At 36.5% G+C, this 1,944-nt stretch overlaps 1 protein-coding gene across 1 annotated transcript in view; it reads left to right on the top strand.

Annotated features, from left to right (window-relative positions):
* LOC101641114 (transmembrane serine protease 11F) overlaps positions 1 to 1,944 on the top strand; it is a 40,920-nt gene that overhangs the window by 28,491 nt on the left and 10,485 nt on the right. Inside the window, exon 5 of the mRNA XM_030888558.1 lies at positions 1,452 to 1,615. Within this exon, the coding sequence (XP_030744418.1) occupies positions 1,452 to 1,615 (164 nt within the window). The remainder of the gene's footprint in view (positions 1 to 1,451; positions 1,616 to 1,944) is intronic.

Below are 1,944 nucleotides of genomic sequence, written 5' to 3' on the forward strand. Positions count from 1 at the left end.
GCAGTAGGCTTTACAGATTCATCTATCCAGGGCTAGCGGGGAATAAATAACAGTACCTTCAACCAAATCATCTGATACATGGTTAAAATATACAGATTTGCAAAGTGATTTATAGGACTAAAAAGCCTCAAATAGGTTTTAAGAACACATTTACTTGAAAGAGATAAGAAAGAAAAGAAGAAAAGGAGAGAGGGAAAGAAATATATGCATTTAACATCATATCAAATGATTTAATGAGAAATCTATTTTCTTTATTTGTTATATACTTACTGTATATACTTGTGTATAAGCCAAGTTTTTCAGCACATTTTAAAAATCATTTTATTAGGGGCTCATACAACTCTTATCACAATACATTGATACAACAATCGTGTAAAGCACATTTGTGCATTCATTGCCCTCATCATTCTCAAAATATTTGCTCTCCACTTAAGCCCCTGGCATCAGCTCCTTATTTTTCCCTTCCTTCCTCCCTTCCCCCTCCCTCATGAACCCTTGATAATTTATAAATTGTTATTTTGTCATATCTTGCACTGTCTGACATCTCCCTTCACCCACATTTCTGTTGTCCATTCCCCCAGGGAGGAGGCTGTATGTAGATCATTGTAATCAGTTCCACCTTTCCACTCCACCCTCCCGGTTTCAGCACATTTTTAATGCAGTTTTGTGGTAAAATTAGGTGCCTCGGCTGATATTCAGGTTGGCTTATACTCAAGTATGTATGGTATTAACTGTGCACCAAATCCCAGGCCTAGCTGCTCCATATGCCCATCAGTGGTTTAACAAATATTTATTTCATTTTCATGATATAATCCAAATATAGTCAAAGGTGAGGACTGAAAGTTAAGGTACTATTTATTGGGGATGTGGAATGGAATTGTCCACTGTATCTGCTTCAAATGTTTGGCATATAAGGGCCAGTGAAAACATGGAAGATTATATGGAGGAGGAAGGCCTACAAGCAGGATACATCATTTCCTGCCACAGCCCAACCTCTAGATTCATTGAACATTTCAATAAACTTTGAGCGAGGGTGGGAACTCTAATTTAATAAGCTCTGTGCCCAGGAAGCAATGAAAACCCAAAATATTGTATTTGTTGAAGATAAAACATTGTCTCTGTTATACTAGTACTGATGAATAAATATATTAGTTATAACTTTTATTCAAAATGCAACAAAAATAAAATCTTTTCAGTGTATGTTAAGTATGATTTTGTGACCATTTCCTCCTTCTATATGCTCCTTTAATAATTAAGGGCAAAGAACAATATTTTCATTGTGTATTGTATACTGTATGTCTGATGTTTCCCTTCAAAGATTCCTGTACACTTCCTGATCACTTTATAAAGGTGATACAAGGTTTTAAATTTCAATACCCAGTGAATAATGTGAGGGCTAAGAGGTTAAAAACAAAGATTTGAAAAGCAGTGGTATTTATTTGCTTTTTTAGTCCCGATGAAGATGGTGTGAACATTCTTTTGGTGCTCATGTTTCGGTACCCATCTACTGATAGTGTTGCAAGAATCAAGAAAAGAATAGAAAATATTGTGTATCAAAGTTTGAAGACCCAAACCTTGCCTTTGACTATAAGCAAACCATCATTTAGACTCACACGTAAGTCTTCATTTTTATCACCTTTGTGATCTCTTCTACTGTCAATCATTAAAATTTAGACCAACGTGTTCTCTCATTGGAAGGGGAAACATGTTACAGAAGGGAATCATAGAGTAGGCTTGTGGTATTGGTGGGGTTTTTATTATGTGAAAGCATCACACCTTCACCGTTGGCTGCCTAAGACATCACCTTCTAATACATTCACCATGAAGAAAGAACCCCCACCTACAGAAGATCTTTAACTTGCATTAATAGAATTTCTGCCCTGTGGATCAGAGTCTTGAAGGGTCTGTGATGCTCTCTAGCTCCCTGGAGCTGTCGTTTGAGCA

Source organism: Echinops telfairi, unplaced genomic scaffold, assembly GCF_000313985.2.
Source record: "Echinops telfairi isolate 266 unplaced genomic scaffold, ASM31398v2 ScPeMD7_7468;HRSCAF=8506_0, whole genome shotgun sequence".
Lineage (NCBI taxonomy): Eukaryota > Metazoa > Chordata > Mammalia > Afrosoricida > Tenrecidae > Echinops > Echinops telfairi.